The 19,065-nt window shown below is 41.1% G+C and overlaps 1 protein-coding gene across 2 annotated transcripts in view; it reads left to right on the top strand.

Moving 5' to 3' along the window:
• Positions 1-19,065, top strand: part of Ppm1h (protein phosphatase, Mg2+/Mn2+ dependent 1H) — a 200,921-nt gene that overhangs the window by 83,247 nt on the left and 98,609 nt on the right. For both annotated transcript variants that reach the window (XM_069987868.1, XM_069987877.1), the window contains exons 3-4: positions 5,645-5,989; positions 14,042-14,154. In XM_069987868.1, the coding sequence (XP_069843969.1) occupies positions 5,645-5,989; positions 14,042-14,154 (458 nt within the window). The remainder of the gene's footprint in view (positions 1-5,644; positions 5,990-14,041; positions 14,155-19,065) is intronic.

The raw sequence follows: 19,065 nt of genomic DNA, 5'->3' as shown, positions 1-19,065 counted from the left end.
TGACAAGCAACTATCTAAGTTTGAATCCTGGTCCTATCACTTACCAGATGTGTTAATTTATGTAAGTTACCTGATCTTGTCATACCTCAGTTTCCTCAGCCGTACATCAAGAATAATAGTTCCTTCCTTTCAGGGTTAAAAATATGAAAATCTGATGCTTGATAAATTCATCCTGTGGTTGTTATCCTAATAGCTACACTTGCAGCTGTATTTTAGTATTATTTTACAATACTTAAGATTTTTCTGTAATTAATTTAGGGAGAAGTTACTGATACTAAAATACCACAATACAACTTCACTGCAAGTAAAATTTCACATTTGCAATATCTCTTTTACATTGTTGATATGGCTTCTCTCAAGGCTGTGTAAATATCTGAGTAGTTTATAATGTAGGAAAAGGAGATAAAGGTTAAGTGCTCAAAGCATGTATATATATTTTTAAATTGTTAAGGTGATGTATAGAGGGGTTATAGTTACAGTAGTTACAGTACAGTGTATTCAGATAATCAGTGCATTTCCTTTTCAATATGATCATATGCACATTGCTATTGAGCCCTTGTGATCCTCTTCTAAGAATATACTTCCCGCTGTGTGAATGTTTTAGAGTCCTGTTTATCATGACCAACTGTAATTTTTTGTCTTTTACTATCCATTGGGTTAACTTGTAGAATGATAGGCACATTCTAATTATTACAAATGAAGGAAAACATGCAGCCTGTGTTTCTTTGGGTCTGGCTTACTTCACTTAATATAATTTTTTCCAAGTCTTCCCATTTTGTTATGAATTGAGGCAATGCCATTCTTTCTGATGGAAGCATAGAATTTATATATATATGTATATATATATATATACATATACATGTATATATCACAGCTTCTTGATCCATTTGGCCAAAATGGAATGCTACTACACTGTTGGTAGGAATGGAAACTTGGTCAACCACTCTGGAAATCGGTATGGAGGTTCCTCAAAAGACTAAACATAGAGCTTCCCTATGACCCAGCAATCCCACTCCTGACCACAAACTAGGCCACACTAAAGCCACCAGCACAACTATATTCATTGCAGCTTTTTTTTTTTTTACCATAACTAAGATATGGAATCAACCCAGATGCCCCTTGGCATGTGTGTCTTATCAGAAGGCATCCAGAGGATATTTTTCCCTGAGGATGAGTTTCTAGATTAGAAACCTTCAAATCACCAGTAAAAACAATTTCTGGGACTATATCCCCATTTTTAGCATATGATATAAAATTGTTTTGCAAATATAAACATAAAGTCATATAGTCTAAAAAACAGGATTCTAAAATAATAATGATGAAGAGTTATATGATATTAAGTATACGATAGGCATTTTTCTGAGTGGTTTTTTTTCACAATAATTCGTTCTGTCTTGCTAACAGCACAGACTTTCTGTTGTCTTGAGCTAATGTCTCAAGGCACCTGATATCATTAGCTAATGTTCCATCAGGAACAATAGCAAGTTCCATTCCATATTTCAACTGCTCCCCTGAATGTTTTGGTTCTTTGGGCGTAGATATAATTATTTAAGATATGGCCATAATGTTCTTAATAGGAATAAATGATATACCTGCACTGATAGGTCCTTAATTTGCTCATGTTTCCTATCAGCACCATTCTTGTAGGGCCTTTATTTTTTTGTAAGTAAAAAGGCCTGTGGCTCCTCTGTGAGGGTTAATTTGTCTTAAAAATTAATAATTTAATCTATTATACCACTTAGCTGGGAAAACCAAGGGCCCTGTAATGGGTCACAGTTTACCAGAACAATTGGATGTGGGAAAGTACCCAAGCCACTGCAGCTTCCAGATGTCCCATTTAATGTCCTAATGTGTGAACACTCAAAGAACTTATTTCTACCACATGAGGGCGCCAGTGTCAATCTCTATGAGACACAGTAGAAAGGACAAAGTTCCTCATTTTTTAGGTAAAGAGTATGAAAGGACTCCTCATGATTCCTTTCATACTTACAGATTTTTTAAGCTCCACTTCCTTTTTGTTATTTTAGTTTATCTATGTTTATTTTATTTAAGTGTACTTTTTTGTAAACCATAAGTGATTTATATGAAGTTTGATTCATAGGTCAGGAAAAAAACTGGCTAAGCTAGTCAGTTAATGAGTATTTCTTCTTCCTTATTAAGCAGAAACCACACTCTGGTCAGAAGCAGTATCCATGGGACTATGAGGCTGCAGCTTCAAGAACTCAGACCAATCTTCCATACAGCCCTTCTAGTAAATCTGGAGGGTAGTACCTTCACCTTTTTGTGCAGGATGATGTTTTGAGCTGCAAATAAAATAAAATATATAGGAGTGTTAAAAATTAGTTACATTGAAGTGGTTATCAAAGAATTAAACAAATTTGTAATGTATTTTACTTTTTATTAGTGCAGCAGATAACAAGACCTAGTTGTAGGCTTAGTAATGTCTGTAAACTTGAAATAGTAGTGGCACTGACAGTAATTCAATATATTTGAAATGGCAATGTATTGATTCTTTTGACAAGTATAGGTCTGGTATTAACACTGCCTTATATTCTGAATTAGAGAAAAATGTAGCTTTCAGTAATATTGCCTTATATTCCTAATAAGAGAAAATGCTAACTTTCAAAGGTTTGTGAAAATAGATTCATGGACTCTCTACATCTTATTTACAGTTGCCCTACACTAAGAATCCTGGCCTGGGGACTCAGCTTTGTTTTGTGTGCCTGTGCTTGCCTGTGTATGCATCTCTCCCTTCTATTCATGCCACAAGTTCTGGGATACTAGATAAACAGGCACGTCCTTTCTTTTCCATGTATCCGGCTCTTATTGCAGAGACTAACAACTATAGCATATCCAAATGTTAATGAAGTCCATATGACAAGAAGCACAAAAGCAATGCTGTGCAGGATTTGTGTGTCCTCCCTTCCAGGACCACAAGGGCCCAAGTGTTTCTGACTTCCTGTTCCACTATCCTGAACCTGCAGCTTTCATCCCTTCATTTGTTTACAAAGGGTTACTACACCTACAGGTGCTGCTTCTATTATACAGACAGGAAGCAGAAAGGAGAGAAGGCAAAAGAACGGGCCAGTCGAGTTGGGCCTTTTTTTTAATCTATCAGGAAAGCAATATCTTTCCTGAAAGTTCCATCCAGGAGACTTCCACTTCATGCCAGTATATCACATTACAACACATAGGTGCAAAAGAATCTGGAAAGTAAGTGTAATGGGTCCATTGCTGCCTCAGAGTTGGTAGTAAGGAGAAAGGAAACAGATGTTGGATAAGAAGCTTTCCACCAGATTTTCCCATCTAAGTCATCTGGTACTCTCCTGTCCTAGGTTTCTAGGTTGATGCCTTCTGTGTCATCTTTCATTCCTTCCCAATCATGCTTGGCCTGTCTTAAGATAAAAATTCTTCCCCTACTCCCCCAGCTCCCACTAATCTGTTTCTTCAAACAGAACTTTCAGTTAGTAGAGGCATTGGGGGGATTCCTAGGGCTGCCCCTCATTTCGGTGGAGGACTGAAGCCCAGATGACTTACCCAAGATTGTGTTGTAATGATGTGATAATAGGACAACACACACGCATGATCCATACACATTGCTGAGCCCATCACCGGACATCAATTGCATTTAGCCTCCCACACCTCTTCTCCATAAGGTAACTATCACTTACATTTTACATATCTGAAAACCACAGCAAAGAGGGTGTTTAGCAACAGCAGTATTCCACTTGTGTCTGACCCAGATAGACTCTAATCTGACTGCTATCCAATCATCTAGTAGGGTGGAAGGTGGAATCAGAATCCAGATCTGCTGGTCTTGATGCCACTGTTCTTTCTACCTCACTTTCCTCTCCATCACATGGCCTACTGTGTGTGCTTCTGAATTTTTTTTTCTTTTCTTTTTTGGTACTGGGGATTGAATCCAGGACATTGCACTTGCTAGGCAAGCGCTTTGCCACTTAGCTACACCCCAGCCCAGGTTTTTTTTGTTTTGTTTTGTTTTAGGATACAGTTTACCTTCAAAGGTCATCCTCACTTTCACTCTCCTAATCCTTGCTGCATTGCTTGAGTGATTCTTTAGAAACAGCGTGATATTGTAATCACATCTGATTTTTCTGTCATTCTCAGGATAAAGACCTTCAAGGTCTTTCATATGTCCTGTAAGGACTGAGTGGCACAGACACTTTTCTCCCCTCCTTTTCTATCTCGTTTTCTCACCACACGGGCCACACGGGCATGGTTTGGTCTCCTCCTATTTTTCATGCATTCTTCCTATCACAGGGCCTTTGCACTTCTTGATACTACTGTCTAGTATTCTTATTCTCCTCCTTATCTTATATAATGTGATCCTCTGTGGGATGGCCTCATGACACCAAGAATCCTTCCATATAAAAGTGACCAGATGTGCGATTTGTTTGTGTGAGTGATTTTTGATCAAATGTCTGTCTTCCTCACTGGATTATTAAATGCAGGACAGGTCTCTAATATCTCTTTCAGTCAATCCTTGAGCCCCATTGCTAGTACAATTGCTGTCACATAGATTTTTTTTGGGGGGGGGGGGTCCGGTCGTGAGGCCTGAACTCTGGGCCTGGGCGCTGTCCCTCAGCTCTTCAGCTCAAGGCTAGCGCGCTACCACTTGAGCCATAGCACCACTTCCGGCTTTTTTTTTCTGCTTATGTGGTGCTGAGGAATCGAACCCAGGGCCTGATGCGTGCAAGGCAAGGACTCTACCACTGAGCAACCTTCCCAGCCCCTGTCACATAGATCTTATACATATGTATAAGATAGTTTAAATTGTAGTTCAAATTACATCTTGAACTAGTCTAGAAGTCCACTGGTAGCTACTAAATCTATGGTAGAGGAAGAGAACTCAGGTAAATTCAAGTAAGAGGGACCTAAAAGGTGCCAGTGACATCAACTGGAGAAGCAAAGGAGGGAGGAGTAAGAAAAGCAGGGTTTGGGATGGTAGGGGGGAAACAGGAGGAGGCAACAATGCTCAATAGGAAATGTACTCATTACCTTGCTCATGTAACTGTAACCCCTCTGTACAACATTTTTACAATAAAAAACGTACAAAAAAAGAAAATTTAAAAAAAAAGAAAAGCAGATTTGAACCAGCTTCATCTTGTGAGACCCTGTGTCTTAGGGAAAACGTGTTCTAAATATTTGGGGGTTCAAGCAGGGAAAATGGGACAACTGTCTTGAATGTAAGGGCCCTACTAGGGGAAAATGTGATCAACTTTTTCCTTGTGTTTGAAAAGGGCTCAGCTTTCTCCAAAGACCCCAGGCCAAACCTGGGATTGAAATGGAAGGAAGATGAAGAGTTTGATGGTGAAGCTGGGTTTGTAGAGGCTCTCCTGTATGGAGTTCTACTGCATACCCTACACATCCAGTTACAGTCGATCTCCAGCTCCCAGTAGTAAGCCGGTGTGCAAGCTTCTAGGCTCTTCCACAAGGTGGAGAGGCAGGGGTCCTTCGCCCCGTGAGTGGTGTTGGGCAGTAGTCACTAATCAGGGGAACCTGCCCCTCCAAGTTTGAACCCCATATTTTCAGACCTAAGACAGACTAAAGTGGATGCCGGGAGGAGGGGCCCGGGACAGGGCTACTGTGGGCCTTACTCTTGCCTGTCACCCTCTCTCACCAGGAATCCGAGGGTGTGTCTTGCCACTACTGGTCCCTGTTCGACGGCCACGCGGGGTCCGGGGCGGCCGTGGTGGCGTCGCGCCTGCTGCAGCAGCACCTCACCGAGCAACTGCAGGACATCGTGGAGATCCTGAGGAACTCGGCCGTGCTGCCCCCGACCTGCCTGGGGGAGGAGCCCGAGGGCGCGCCCCCCAGCAGCAGGACTCTGACCCGAGCAGCCTCCCTGCGCGGAGGGGCGGGCGCCCCGGGGTCCCCCGGCACCCCTGCCACGCGCTTCTTCACCGAGAAGAAGATTCCCCACGAGTGCCTGGTGATCGGGGCTCTGGAGAGCGCCTTCAAGGAGATGGTAGGTACAGCGCCACGCGGGGAGACAAGAAAATAAGGTTCTAGCCTGAGTGCCAGAAGATGAAAGAGAGGGCAGGCCCAGGGCGTGAGGTCCCCGCCCCGCCCCGTGGACTTCGGTCCAGGGCGTGAGGTCCCCGCCCCGCCCTGTGGACTGCGACCCAGGGTGTGAGGTCCCCGCCCCGCCCCGTGGACTTCGGTCCAGGGCATGAGGTCCCGCCCCGTGGACTTCGGTCCAGGGCATGAGGTCCCGCCCCGTGGACTTCGGTCCAGGGCGTGAGGTCCCCGCTCCCGTGGACTGCGGGTCTCATTGCTTCCTTCTCATCACATTCCTACGGACTCCGGCTGTCACCCACCTACTTCATGGAAATGTGAGAGTGGCAGCCATCTGCTTTACACGTGCAGATGGAGTCCAGGTGTTTAGTAAAGTGCTCAGAAGCACCTAGACACAGTCTATATAGATCTGGCCTGCAGTCGGCTATCAGACCACATTCCAATACATGACTCACCCAGATGCAAGTGTAGTCTTAGCCAGTATCCTAGAAGCCTGGGCACAGGGATTTGTTTAACCTTGAGGTCTGAATGGGCCTGGCTTCTGAGAATGAGCTCAGGCAGAATGTGCCGCTCTTCCACACTGACCTCTGCCAGACAGGAAGGCCCCCAGAAGACCCCCTCCGCTTTGTTCTGCACCCTCCCCACCTCCCCATCCCCCTGGTCTCTGAGTTCACTTGGTACTGAGGCAATTATTTTGATTCCAGAGATGTTCTTTCCTGAGCAGCAACCTGCATGCAGATCAAGAGTAAGACATATTTAAAGTTGTTTATAAGGACTTGGAGTAAGGCAAGTGGGTGGTGGTGTCCTTAAAACCTGAAAATTCAAAAGCAATGACAAGCTGTTCTGTGAGGCAAAAGAACTAGAACCATCTTCCCAGAATGGAACATTCACTGCACACATGTCAAATCTCACCACATCACTTCAGGCCCCGGTCGGATGAGAGGAGAAAAGACAGTGAACACAGGAACATCATCATCTGACACCTGATTTGTTTGTAAGGAAAAAATTGTTCAAATATTCATATTGCAGATTTGCATCTGTTTTTCAAACTCCTCCCTTCTTTGTTCTCAGTTTTTCTTGCTTGTCACACACATAATATGCCCATTTTATTAGAAATGTGTTTAAAATCTCTCTGTGTCTGTCTCTCTGTCTGTCTCTCTCTCTCTCTCTCTCTCTCTCACACACACACACACACACACACACACACACACACACCTGGTATACTGTACCTCTGCAGTCCCAACAAAAATACCAGAAGGCTTGAAAAGATAATTTAAGGAAAAAGGAAATCAAGATAGAAAAATTGACTACTGCTGAGGCGCAGCATAATATCTTATCTGTGGCTCTTGTAAAAGCTCTGATGTCAATAAGTATTTTACACACTGATAATGCTCAGGATGCTAAGTATATAACTGCAGCAAGAATCTGACAGTGGGCCCTCACCTGGTAATGAGAACAGCCCTCAGTTTACATGATGGGAGTGAAAAACTGAAGGAAACCGATTTTCATCTCCTTCAGCAATCTCTGGGGCTATAGGCCATCTTGAACTTGAAACCACTGCTGCATTCTCAGTTTCACCCACTAGAGGCCGTTATCACATTGAGTAAGGCCTCGGCAAGGATCTTGGGCTGCTCCTGCCTCTTCTCTCAGTTTCAAACTCACTATTTCTCCACCTTCCAAAAAGAATGGTTGAATAGAAAGATTTCTGACTTATAGAGGTAGCCAATTCCATTGCTGGTGTAGTTGCCTTTGTCCTGTTAGGAATCAGATCCAAATCAGCAGCAATTAGCCTTTTAGTCTGTAACAAGGCGGGCAGTTTGTACTCCAAATCTCCAAATGAAAGCTTCATTGAGAAAAGTACTTAACGAGGAACCTTAGGGTTTTGTTGTTTTGGGTTTTTTTTCAACCACAGGCAGGTCATTTTTCAAATATTTTTGGAAAACAGTTGCCAATGCAAAAAAAAAAAATCTATCAAGGCAGAAAAAGCAGTTGATATTTCAGTAGATACTAGTCAGAAAATAAAGATTTAATGGACAAAGAGAAAAGCATGCTTTGAACAAGGGGAGGTGGTAGCAGTTTTATCAAATGCTGCAGTTCCTTTGCAAACATTGCTTTCATCTTTGACACTTGGGTTGCCTGGCACAGTGTGGGGCTTGTGGGAAAGGTGAACTCTGACCAGTGGCCTTTAATACTTACTGTGTGTGTGCTGTCAAGGGCACACAGTAAGTCTGTGCCATTGTTGAGTGTCATCTTGGATCTTCTTTCCTAGTGAGAAGACTATGTACCCAATTCCTCCTGTATCCAGCATGGAAAAGGATCATGGCTCTAAAATCATGGCTCTAAAGGAACACAATTTCAATAAACAATATTATTTTGAAAGAGCATTGCTCAAATTATTTTGAAAGAGCAAGTTCATGTATGGATCACTCTTATGATCTTAAACATCTTAGAGCCAACGGTTGGCATGTGTTGATAATAATATCTATGACTTATTAACTCATACTTTGTCAGGCACTGCCAAAGGTAAATCTGATCCGAAAGCAAAAGCAACAATATGGGAAGTTAAATAACTTGTTTAGAATCACAGGTAGACAATGGCAGAGCTGGACTATAGATCTAGATGTGTTGTTCTCAATCTTGTCTCCCAGATTTCATTAGACGATCTCTTACACTTCTTTATTGTTTTTAACTTTAAATTTACTTCCCAATATGCTTTGTAAATTTGCTTCCCAGTAATGCTTTGTAACATGCTTGGTTTAAGCAGCTAAGCTTTGTTGCTTGTTCCATTTAGGTTGGTGTCTTGGCCCCGGATGACACACACACACACACACACACACACACACACACACACACACACACACACACACACACACACACACACACACACACACACACACACACACACACACACACACACACACACACACACACACACACACACACACACACACACGAAAAATGTTTTCTAAGTTTCAGTTTCAAACTCACTATATCTCCACCCTCCAAAAAGAATGGTTGGATAGAAAGATTTCTGACTCATAGAGGTAGCCAATTCCATTGCTGGGGTAGTTGCCTTTGTCCTGTTAGGAATCCGATCCAAATCAGCAGCGATTGGCCTTTTAGTCTATAACATACATACAGGCTTTGTGTTCTGGACATAGCCACAAGGATCCTGTCATATTCCCTGTCGTAATGAAGAATGTATTAGAGGTTTAGTTATTTGTGAAACTACCATACATCTTCCAGTAAGTACCAGGCAGCTTGGTTCTGCTGACGAAAGAAAGGAAGGAACGAAGGAATGAAGGAAAGGAAGAAAGGGATGGGAGGGAGGGGGGAGGAAGGAAGGAAGGAAGGAAAGAAAGAAAAAGAAAAAGGAGAGGAGAGAGGAAAAAAGAAAGGAAAAAAGAAAGAAAAGAAAGAGAAAAAATAGTAGAAATGTGACCAAGGGGTCAGGAAAGGGGCACAGCAAAGGCAAAGCTTATTCTCGTTTATAAATCTTAGCATGTACTAAAAATTAGCATATCAATAAGTCAAGAACTTGTACTTTGAGACAAGGTCTCCCTATCCCAGGCTGGCCTGTAATTTGAAGTCCCCCTATTTCATTCTCCTGAGTGATAGGATTATAAGCATGAACCACCACATCTGGAGGACAGATACCTATCTTTAAGTGTAAGTTTTGATTTGTCTTTGTTTCTGTTAGAACCAAAGTTCCCTCAGAAAGGATGAAGCTGTATTTCCGTAATAGCCAGCAGGTGGCAGTGTTTGTCAATACTCTCCCACCCCAACAACCTTCCACCCTCCTAGCCTGGCTGGCTGATGGCCTTGTTCTCAGAATAGACCAGGATGAGACCTGGATACTAAAACCATGCAGAATCTTATTATTTGTGACTGACACTATTAGCAGTGTTCTCAGAACCATGTTTGAACCAACTAGGGGATGCTGCCAGGACCTGCTGAAACTACCCAACACTCTTGCTGACACATACTGCTTTTTTTTTTTTTCAGTCTGAAATTGGTAGGAAACAAAACCTGATCCTGAAATTGCATCATTAGTGAGACTTTCAAACCAAATTACAACCATTGTGGGTAAAATATAATTCTTTCCTGTTGAATCAGTCTCTTTTCAATCACATACATCTCTTTTCTGTTCCCATTCCTTGAAATAAAAAGGAGGAAAATAAAATCCCAAGTCTGTTTTGTGACATAGAGGTAAACCTAGCTTAAATTTCATACCTAAACAGGTACAGCACATAATACCTTAATGCATAATACCTTAGTCCTGCCAAACAGAATTCCTTAGTCCTAGCAAGTAGAAAGTTACCTTTCAACATCTTTAGAGCACTTGATTGAGTAGATAGATCAATTATCTTGTGAAAGGAATCTTATGAGTCATTTAGTGATCTTTAGACCATACTTGAAAAGGTTAATAGTATCTTGATATGCTTCACTAGTAAATTATTCTAGACTTTGTGTTGGAATTCATTGACAGTTAAAATGGAAATATTCCACAAGCTATTGCTTAGCCCAAAGCAGTAGACAGTTTTTCTTATAGTTGCACTCACTGATTTCAGAAAAAAAAAAATTGCTCTAAATTTAAGAGCTTTAAAAAATAGTCACATACTTTTATTTTTACCTAGAGTGTAAAAAGCTTAAGCTCATTTGAGAGATTGAGGGTTTGAAGGGAAAAGGCAGTTAATTCAATGGTAAGTGTATCTTTATTGACTTCATTTATCACGTTTAATCTGATAGTAAAAGAACCACCCAGATGGTCCTTTAATGTTCCTTTCAGTACTGAGATTTTTTTCTAAACATCTTTTAAAGAGGAGTAGGTGGTGTATGTAGAAAAAACTAAATGTGCTATTTTGGCTTTTAAGGAGGAGGGAAGGGAAGCAATTATTTTTAGAATCTGTTCTAGTTACACACAGTTTTAGAAGAAGTAGAAGAGTATGTTTTAATGCCAGTGAATTCTTTAGGGACGTAGAGTCTGCAGAAACACATCTTTCAAATCCTTGTCACCGCGATCTCAGAGCACACGTGTAATGAACGTGTGTGAATTTTCATGTGCATATTTCCACACAGATGTGGAAATGGGCCTCTTCGAGCATGCACAGATAAGCAGTTTCTTGAATAAAAATGTAGTTAAGACTTGCGTCCACTCTGAGAAAGTGCTGCCAAATTTAGCATTCCTTCCTTATTTGAAGAAAGCTACAAAGGGAATGTAGTTGAAGTGAAGAAAAAGAGGAAAGAAAAGAATGAAATCAAGTATTTAAAAAAAGCAAAACATTGTATTAAGGCACACCAGTAATGTAATATAATAAGGGATTAACAATAAACTGACTGGAATGTTCCCCTAACTTCCAAAGGAAATATGAACTGCCTTAGCAAAATCTTGGTGTTGAATACTATGCCTTGTTTTCCTCTCCCCTAAGGATTAAATAATTTTAAAATCAGACATTCTTGTGTTAGTAGCCCTGATAAGAACACCCTCCTCGTGCCCACCTGTGATGCAGAATAAACTTGCCTATCTGAATGCCTAAGAAACTCTTCCATGTCAACTCTTTTTAGACTATGTACTGTGGAAATTTCCCCCATTGGATTGTGCCAATCCCCCATTGGTTTGTGCCAATCATTTGCTTAAGCCTGTCAAACATTCACGTTCTAGTCTATATACAACATAGAAGCAATTGGATACTCAAGGAACTTTTTTTTTTTTTTTTTTGGTCAGTCCTGGGGTCTGGGCCTGGGCACTGTTCCTTAACTCTTCAGCTCAAGGCTAGCGCTCTACCACTTGAGCCACAGCGCCACTTCCAGCTTTTTTCTTTTTGCTTATGTGGTGCTGAGGAATCGAACCTAGGGCTTCAGGCATGCAAGGCAAGCGCTCTACCACTGAGCCACCTTCCCAGCCCCTGTACTGAATATTTATAAAATGTACATGGATTGTCAACTTTATAGGAGTTATTTAAATGAAAAAATAATAAATGTACCTACAAAAGATTTAGTCCTGTTTATATATTTTGGAAGTGAAGCAAAAAAATTCTGATACCTAGATGTTTTCTTTCTTCTCTTTTATTTCCTTGAGAGAATTCTTGCTCTTCCTAGCCTTTACCCTCAGCCTTTGGTCTTCCTTGTGTAGTGTCTGATTAGGATTCATTTTTGCCCATTAATTGCATTTAACTGAAGTAAGGGCTGATGCTTAGTATCTCTGTGAGCTTGCCTGGTCAGTTTTTCATTTGTGAATTACAGAATCTGTTCCTCATGATAAAGCACAGGTTAGATGCTGGGGAGATAATTCCAAAATCCGAATATTTTGTCATTTCTTCATTTGTCTATTTAACAGACATTTATTAAACTGCCATTTACCTGGCCCAGTGTAGATGTTTAGAATTGCTCTCAATTGGGATGCTTCCAGGCTATGAGAAGTATCCATCTGGCCTGCTAAGCCCTGGCTCCATGTTTATCTACTTCAATGCTCACAACCATTGTCTAAGAAAGACAGTTCATACCAAGTTCTCATACATGTTCAGTATTTAGTGTAGTGCTGGGAACGTCATCCTCATTTCTCAGCCCCTCTGCAACTTTTGATGCTGTCCTCCTTTCCTTTATTGGGATATTTTCTTCCTCACCTTTAGGCTATCATAACCCACACACATTCTTGCTCTATGCTTTTTCTTCTCAGTTCTCCGTCCCCTTATCCAGTTCATTCTAGCATGTGGTTTATCTTCTGTGCTGTTTCTGTATATTTTATCTACTTACTCCTTAACCAGTCTGCTGTCCCAGCCTGTCCCTCATCTTAAATTCTTTTGTTCAGAGTTTTCAGTTGGTGATGTGTCTATCTTTATATCACCATCTCTGGCCCTAGGAGCATAGCACTTGCTAGTAAAATACAGAGCTGAATTCTCTCCCTTTGTGATGTGAAGAGGCTGGCAGAAGTGGCTCATTTCTAACTCGGGGAGGTTTTAAGACTTAGAAAAATACTCAGGAATTCAATCAACAAGCAGCATCTTGAGAACAGCCAGAGTGCCATTTTTCCTCTTGTAAATTTTACGCAACCCTCGTTTTCTATCCCTCTGCCCCAACAGTAGTAGATAAGTTTTAGCTTGACAGTCAGTGTTTTTCTCCATTCTACTCGTATTTTCCTGAAGACACAGGACCCTTGGTTCCATCACTAACACAGGGTTTTTGCCAAGGCATCTGTCTTGATTTGTACAACTGTCTATCGAAGTATTGATTGGCTTGTAATTTTCTTGAAGATACCCCAATAGTTAGAGTTTAAAGGAGCAAGAGCCACTCTGGAATCCAAGCTCTAGCTAGGTAAATATGGGCAGCGTACCCATTTCTGTGTAACTGCACAGTGAAATTACTAATGGTAGTCCTGAGGCTATCATGAGATTCTGAACTCAGAATGCTTAGTACACTGTCCAGTGTAGGGAAAGGACTACGTGGATATTGGTTATCATTAGGAGTATGTCATCATTGTGAGCCAGTAGCTTTAGGAAGCAGAAAAGTCAGGTCAGAGATAAATACATGTTTGACTCCTTCCTGTGTTGAATAGCAGACAGTTCTTCAAATCATCTCTTCTAATTAGCCAAAAAAGGAACTGTTTTTTAGAGACTTTGGAGCTAAAAACATTGATCATATTCCAATACTTGGCACTTTTAGCCTCTCTATTTAATGTGTTCTACATGGCAGCTCCGACAGTCCATACAGACTAAACAAACATTCCATAAGCTATGATTATTGAAAATGTTTGACATTTCATTCTTCTGCATTTTGTCTGTTGTGTCTATTTGCTATGCTTTTATTCCTGTCTGTTTACAAATGGTCTATCACCTTGCAGTTCTGCACCAGGTTGTCTCTGGAAATACTCATTAGGTGGTAGGAAAGCAAGTACAAGGATTTCCTTGTCCCTCATGGAAATATATCCAGACTCATATTCAGAGGTGAGAAAGCTGTTAATACAAGTTCCTACACAACTCAGCACTTATTTTCTCTTCTTCTCCAGGATCTACAAATAGAACGAGAGAGGAATTCATATAATATCTCTGGTGGCTGCACCGCCCTCATTGTGGTGTGTCTTTTGGGGAAGCTCTATGTGGCAAATGCTGGAGACAGCAGGTAAGCAAATTAGTGGTCTGGTCGTTACTAATTCCTAATGTCTTCAGGTAATATTTACCTTGTCTTTAAAAATTATATCACTGTAAATAAAATCATTCTGCTTGGGGTTTGATATTGAAACACATAGGCCTTCTATATCTAATAAAAATGCATTTAAAAATAAGTTGGTATTAAAAGATAAAGGCAGTCTTTTACTTGTTCATAGTAGCAGCTCATGTGTATACTTAAAATTAGTCTCTAAACCAGTAATACTCAAATGTATTTTTTGGCTTCAGAGTCTGTTTTCCACGAATGCTTAGTAGAGGCAGAATATTGGGAGAGTAGTGAGGCAGGGTAGGGGCTCCAATGAAATGAGTGTTTGCAGGGGGACTGGCAGGACTCCCTAGCTCTCTGCACTTCCCACCGTGACTTTGCGCTGTTCTCTCCCAGGGACCCAGGAATTCCTCCTTCTATGAAAGTATCCTTAGAGGCTGCAGTCTTTTCTGGGGTTCAGCTAAAAGGGAACTTTGCTCCAGAGAACCCAATGAAACTTTATATCCAGCATTGCTAGGGAATAAGATAAGCTGATGTTAATTTAATTTTATTTTAAATAAATGATGCTTCATCACTAATGGTATGGGAAAATTTTAAATTATAGACTTTATGAAAAAGTGTTCTAATATGTATTATGTACCTTGGTAGTAAAAAGGCTGGCTATATGGTGGGACCTTTTCCTAAACACGAACTATTCTGAGAGAAACAAAACTATAGGGTACAAGGTCAAACTATAGGGTACAAGGCCAAACAGGGCTCATCCAGTGAGGGCTGCAATCCTGGCAAACCTCCTCCTCAGTGCCCTTCCCTGGCACCAGCTCAATTGATTGCTTCCTCTGAAAGACTGGCCCCCTTGAAGCAATCAAGAGATTTACCCTAACTTTCTTTCCATTTACAAAGAGATATAGCCTGCAGAAGTTTCGTCTTCCCTCCTAGTAAAGCATCCATTCCCAATCTTTCCTACTGAGGGCTCTCGAGAACAGAGCACAGTACACTGCAAAGGCAGCTTTGGGAGTTTGAAGATGAATTTTTTTTTTCCTCCAAGGTCCACTTACTATTTTTTTAAATGTGTATCAAATTTCAGTTTTACATGCAAAGTATCTCAGGTCTCAGTGTAAAAGTTGCTCAGTAAAGGAAAATGTATATAAGATGCTGCGCTTATTATATTCCTCAGTGTTGAGTCAGGGTCTGGCATAAGATGGACTTCAACTCAGATATGTTGGCAGTGAATGAAGAAGTACATGTAAACTGCCAGAAGAGTGCCAGGAAGGAGCTAGTCTCTGGGTCTGCAGGGACCAGGGCTAGCACAGGGGAGCCATTAGTGAGGAGCCACTGGGCAGGGGCTATGGGAAGAATGGAGGAAATGCTTTGCCTTGTTTCTTCTCGTTCTTCATGGAGGTTAGCCTGTCTGAGTATAATAAACACAGCCAAGACTGCATCTCACAAATGGGGCCTATAGAAAGTAACCAGCCTGTCTGCTTCATTGTGTTTCCTCCCCAACCTGCCTTAGCTTCTAGACAAGAATCTGGAGCTTTTAAACATACACAGCAGGGCCAGACCCTTGCCTCTTCTTCAGTTCTAGATCACAAGTTTGTTGGGAGACAGACAAACAGCTAATGGCTCTGACTGAGGATGACTCACCTGCCGTGTTCACCTCTGGCCTCTGACTAGTTCTCTGCCCTAGAGTGAGTTTGCTTACCTAGTTATATGGGGGAAGTGATTGTGCACTTCCTTCCTAAGCATAGGCCACCCAGGGGAAGCACCTCTCACCAGATGACCTCAAACCCAGAACTAAACTCCACTTCCGTGCCTGCAACATTTTTATGCTAAATTATCCTTTATCAAGGCTCAAGTCCTCCTCATTCCTTTTTTTTTTTTTTTTTTGTCGGTCGTGGGGCTTGACCTCTGGGCCTGGGCGCTGTCCCTCAGCTCTTCAGCTCAAGGCGAGCGTTCTACCACTTGAGCTACAGCGCCACTTCCGGTTTTCTGGTGATTCATTGGAGATAGGAGTCTCACGGTCTCTCCTGCCCGGGCTGGCTTTGAACCGTGATCCTCAGGTCTCAGCCTCCTGAGTAGCTAGAATTACAGGTGTGAGCCACCAGCGCCCGGCCCTCCTCATTCCTTTTCCTCATTTAAAAATTTTTTTTACTCCTACAAAGCTCCACCAAGCTCCTTCACAGAGCCACCTGCCCAGCCAGGGTTCTCATCCCAAAAGCTCCAGTGCCCTGTGCAGAAAGCTCGCAGGTCTCCTTGTGGGCTTTTGCCACTGGATTTCTTTGGGTGACAATTTCCAGACCAGACCTTAATTTTCCTTATATCCAAAGATGATAGTATTGGACTAGAGAACGTCTAAAAGTTCTATCATTCTAAAGATTATCGTAGATCTGGGCACTGTTGGCTCAAGCGTATAATCCTAGCTATTCAGAAGGCTGAGTTTGGAAGATTGCAGTTCAAGCAAGCCTGGACAGTAATGTCTGTGGGTCTCTTATCTCTAATTGACCACCAAAGTGCTGGAAGTAAAGCTGTAGCCCAAGTGATAGAGCACTAGTCTTGAACCAAAAAGCTTAAGAACCGTGTCTAGGTCCTGAGTTCCAACCCCAGAACCAGCACCAAAAAATAAAATTAAATAAAAATAAAATTAAAAAGACTATCATATGGGAGTGACATTTTGGAAAATAAAATGGTGCTATAAAGGTTGATCTTTATGGCAGATATTTCTTAGGGTCCATTTTTGAAATTTTAATTTAACTGAAGTCATGAAAGTATGATGTATTAGATTTATTTCTAGTAATTTTAATAGCCTAACCAATATTTTTGATATAGTTGTAAAGCACAAAATAAAAATTATCCTTTGATAAAAAATGTACTTCTAAAACCTTATACATAGTATTCAAATGTAACTTGAATATCCAGATATAAATACTCAGTATCCAGACATGAATTGTGAATTTTATAACCAGTTGGTGGGGTTTACTATTCATATAATTCATGTAGAAACCTAAGAATAATAGGAGTTGTTATTTATATGTGCCGTTCACAGGCTCATTATTCATTAGTCACTATTTTCAGCTCTTTTATAAAAAGATATTCAGTATCTACATCTTATAGGATCATTGCCTAATCTATATGCTAACAGTATGTTATTGGTATTTGAGTTTTAGAAAGTATCCAGTTATTCCCAAGAAAGAACAACTAAATTAACCTGTTAATGTCTATATAAATGTAGGTTCATTATCATTTATGTACAAGAAGTCAGGAATCCAAATGATAGGGCTGACAGAAGATCCTGGCAACAGTGCCCTGATTAATTACGTGTTAATTTTCCTTTTTTTATATTACTAGATATTAGCTGCTTTATTTTACTTTAAATCTTAACCTTAGCCTGTAATCCTAGCTACTCAGGAGGCTGAGATCTGAGGATTGAGGTTCAAAGCCAGCCTGGGCAATGAAAGTCCATAAGACTTTTATCTCCAATGAACCGCCAGAAAACCGGAAGTGGTGCTGTAGCTCAAGTGGTAGAGTGCCAGCCTTGAGCTGAAAAGCTCAGGGACAGTACCCTGGCCCAGAGTTCAAGCCCCACAACCAACAAGAAAAAAAAAAAAAAGGAACGAACGAATGAAGGAAATATTAACCCTTTTTTGTTCTAGTCCTGGAGCTTGAACTTGGGGCCTGGGTGCTATCCCTGAGATTTTGTGCTCAAGGCTAGTGCTCTAACTTGAGCCACAGCTCCATTTCTGGTTTTTGTTTTTGTTTTTGTTTTGTAAATTATTAGAGATAAGAATCTCATGGACTTTTCTGTCCTAGTTGGCTTTGAACCGTGATCCAGATCTCAGCATCCTGAGTAGCTAGGATTACAGATGTGAGCCACACACGCCCAGCTAAATTTTAACATTTTTGAGAGTTACTATAAATCTTTTTGTTGTTTGTTCCTTACCACATAATTATTCACATTCAGGAAAAGGGAAGTGTTACCCTGGTTTGATTGGGAAGCTGCCAGTGGTCAGAAACTACATTCTAAGCCATTTAGTTGTGTATCATCTAACTTATATTTGTGAACTAAGGGGTTGCTCTCAGGAGATACGATCTGGTGCTATTTGGGGCTTAGCAGTCCATGAGTCAGTGACCATCCTCTGTGAGGTGGTCTGCAGCCTGGGTGACTGATTCGCTGTGGTCTGGCCCACCGAGGACAGACTTTCCTTCCTTTTCAGCTGAGCTCCCCTTGCCACTGAGGCACGTGCAGTAACTACATGGGACTCCCCACTTGCAAAGGCAGCCAGCTCCACACCTAGGGATCTAGCAAAGAACCAGATGGTGGGCAGAATTTCACTTTAAACAAAAATGAGCCAGTAGTGTCAAATGCCATGCAAAGCAATATGCAAATGATCACCATGGTGTTTGACTCATCAGCTCCTTAGGGCTCTGTGGTTCTTCAGTTTAGGAAGGTGCTTTGACTCCATTTTAGGAGATGATTTCATTTTATTTTATTTCGTTTTATTTCTCAAAAGTTAAGGCACTTGGGGAAGCAAAGCCATTACCACTTTAAACAATGTCTTAAGGTTTGGCAACCGAGACTAGGTGAACTCATTCAGATTAAAGGAAAGCCATTTGAGATTTGTTAAATTCTTAATTCCAGTATTACCAGAATTATAACAATGGTTATAGCAGATGAGTGCCAGGCACATACTAGATAATATAATGAATCACTTTTAATTCAGTGAAATTATGAGAAATAGGCATTATTAATAATATCAGGTAAATGGAATTTACGAAAAATATACAGAGGCATAGCAAGATGAAATGGTTTGTCCAAGCTCCCCAGTTACTAAGGAGTAGGGATGCTGTGGGGCTAGACTGAGAGTCAAAGCACATTGTCCTCTG

This window comes from Dipodomys merriami, unplaced genomic scaffold (genome assembly GCF_024711535.1).
Source record: "Dipodomys merriami isolate MVZ:Mamm:240054 unplaced genomic scaffold, mDipMer1.0.p SCAF_10, whole genome shotgun sequence".
Lineage (NCBI taxonomy): Eukaryota > Metazoa > Chordata > Mammalia > Rodentia > Heteromyidae > Dipodomys > Dipodomys merriami.
The sequence above is the reverse complement of the archived record's forward strand: the minus strand, read 5'-3'. Positions and strand labels throughout refer to the sequence as shown.